The following is a 1243-nucleotide window of genomic DNA, read 5'->3' as shown; positions in this document are numbered from 1 at the left end:
ACCTATTCCATTTTCTACATTTAAGTGGTATGTAAAATATCTACTCTTTCATACACGACCATAACCTATTTGTGTTTTTATATAATAAGCTAAAGATGCATCTTCAGATGTAAATGAAATGGTTAAACCTCAATCTGAAAATTGACCATACCCGTCTATTAATCCTGCTAGATAATGACCTAATTGTTCATCATTTAGAGGTTTCAAATGTCTAGGAACGTGATCAGACACACGTTTTACATTTTCTGAATTTACTACCCTGTTGCGTATAGCCTCTGAGGTTCCATTTTTCATATAAAAAGTGTTACCTGCTGATTTCCTTAGTTCTAACTTTTTTACGTATTCTGTATTTGTGCCAATTAAGAAGAAGTATTTAGAACATATACAAGGGGTCCCAGCAAACAGCAACATTAAGAGGCCTACATATGTAACCTCTGGATGTCCGAAGAATCCATTTCTTCAAATTTAACTTATTTGTATTCTCTTGTTAAATCCAGGTACCGGTAGTTTAAACTCCGGGCTTGTGTATCATTCATAAATGATAGAAGAAACCGACTGTACATTAAGCATCATTTCAGACACCTACCAGTGAACCAGTCTGTAGCGGTCACTTAAATAACCGACGGTCTTTAAATGAGAAATTTATTGACCGTTAACACTAGTATCGCTAATATTCATATTACTTTTCCTTATATTTATAAATATATATAAATTTTGAACAAATCCTTATAGAAACCTATAAACCTTGAACTTAAGAGTTGCAAGTAATAATAACTGAATATTAACTAAATCTAAGGTATATTCTTATAATAATATTCACTATTTCAGATCTTATATCTTTTTACATCTGTCTTTATAGTTTCATAACTTGCACGTTAAACCTTGACTTTTTTTCCCTAGTATTTTGAGTTTGTATTATTTGATCTATTTATCATTTTAGCTCTTTCAATCATTTCTTGTCTTTTTGACTCATCTAAATGATTTTTATTAACAAGATCATTGTGAATATCTTTTCATAATTTATAGGATAAAGACTTTTTAGTATATAATGTGTATTTATCAAAATAAGAAAAGATATATTTACAATTGTTTACTCCACCTAATCTAAATTCATAAGTATTTTCTTCTGAATGTCTAGAAACAATCCCATTTTTAAATAATACAGTTAAATGGTTTAATAATGTTAGATTTATTTCTCACTTTTGAGAGATATTAAAGTTGAAACTAAATCCTTTTTTTTCAC

General features: G+C 29.0%; 1 protein-coding gene across 1 annotated transcript; it reads right to left on the bottom strand.

Moving 5' to 3' along the window:
- Positions 1 to 129: 129 nt before the first annotated feature.
- K460DRAFT_298068 (uncharacterized protein) lies at positions 130 to 294 on the bottom strand (the record flags this gene model as incomplete). The annotated part of the gene is made up of 1 exon (XM_040929752.1): positions 130 to 294. The coding sequence occupies one exon, from the start codon at positions 292 to 294 to the stop codon at positions 130 to 132; it is 165 nt and encodes a 54-aa protein (XP_040782418.1).
- Between the last annotated feature and the right edge of the window lie 949 nt (positions 295 to 1243).

This window comes from Cucurbitaria berberidis, assembly GCF_010015615.1.
Source record: "Cucurbitaria berberidis CBS 394.84 unplaced genomic scaffold K460scaffold_38, whole genome shotgun sequence".
Taxonomy (NCBI): domain Eukaryota; kingdom Fungi; phylum Ascomycota; class Dothideomycetes; order Pleosporales; family Cucurbitariaceae; genus Cucurbitaria; species Cucurbitaria berberidis.
Note: the sequence above shows the minus strand (reverse complement) of the source record. Positions and strands in the feature narration are given on the sequence as shown.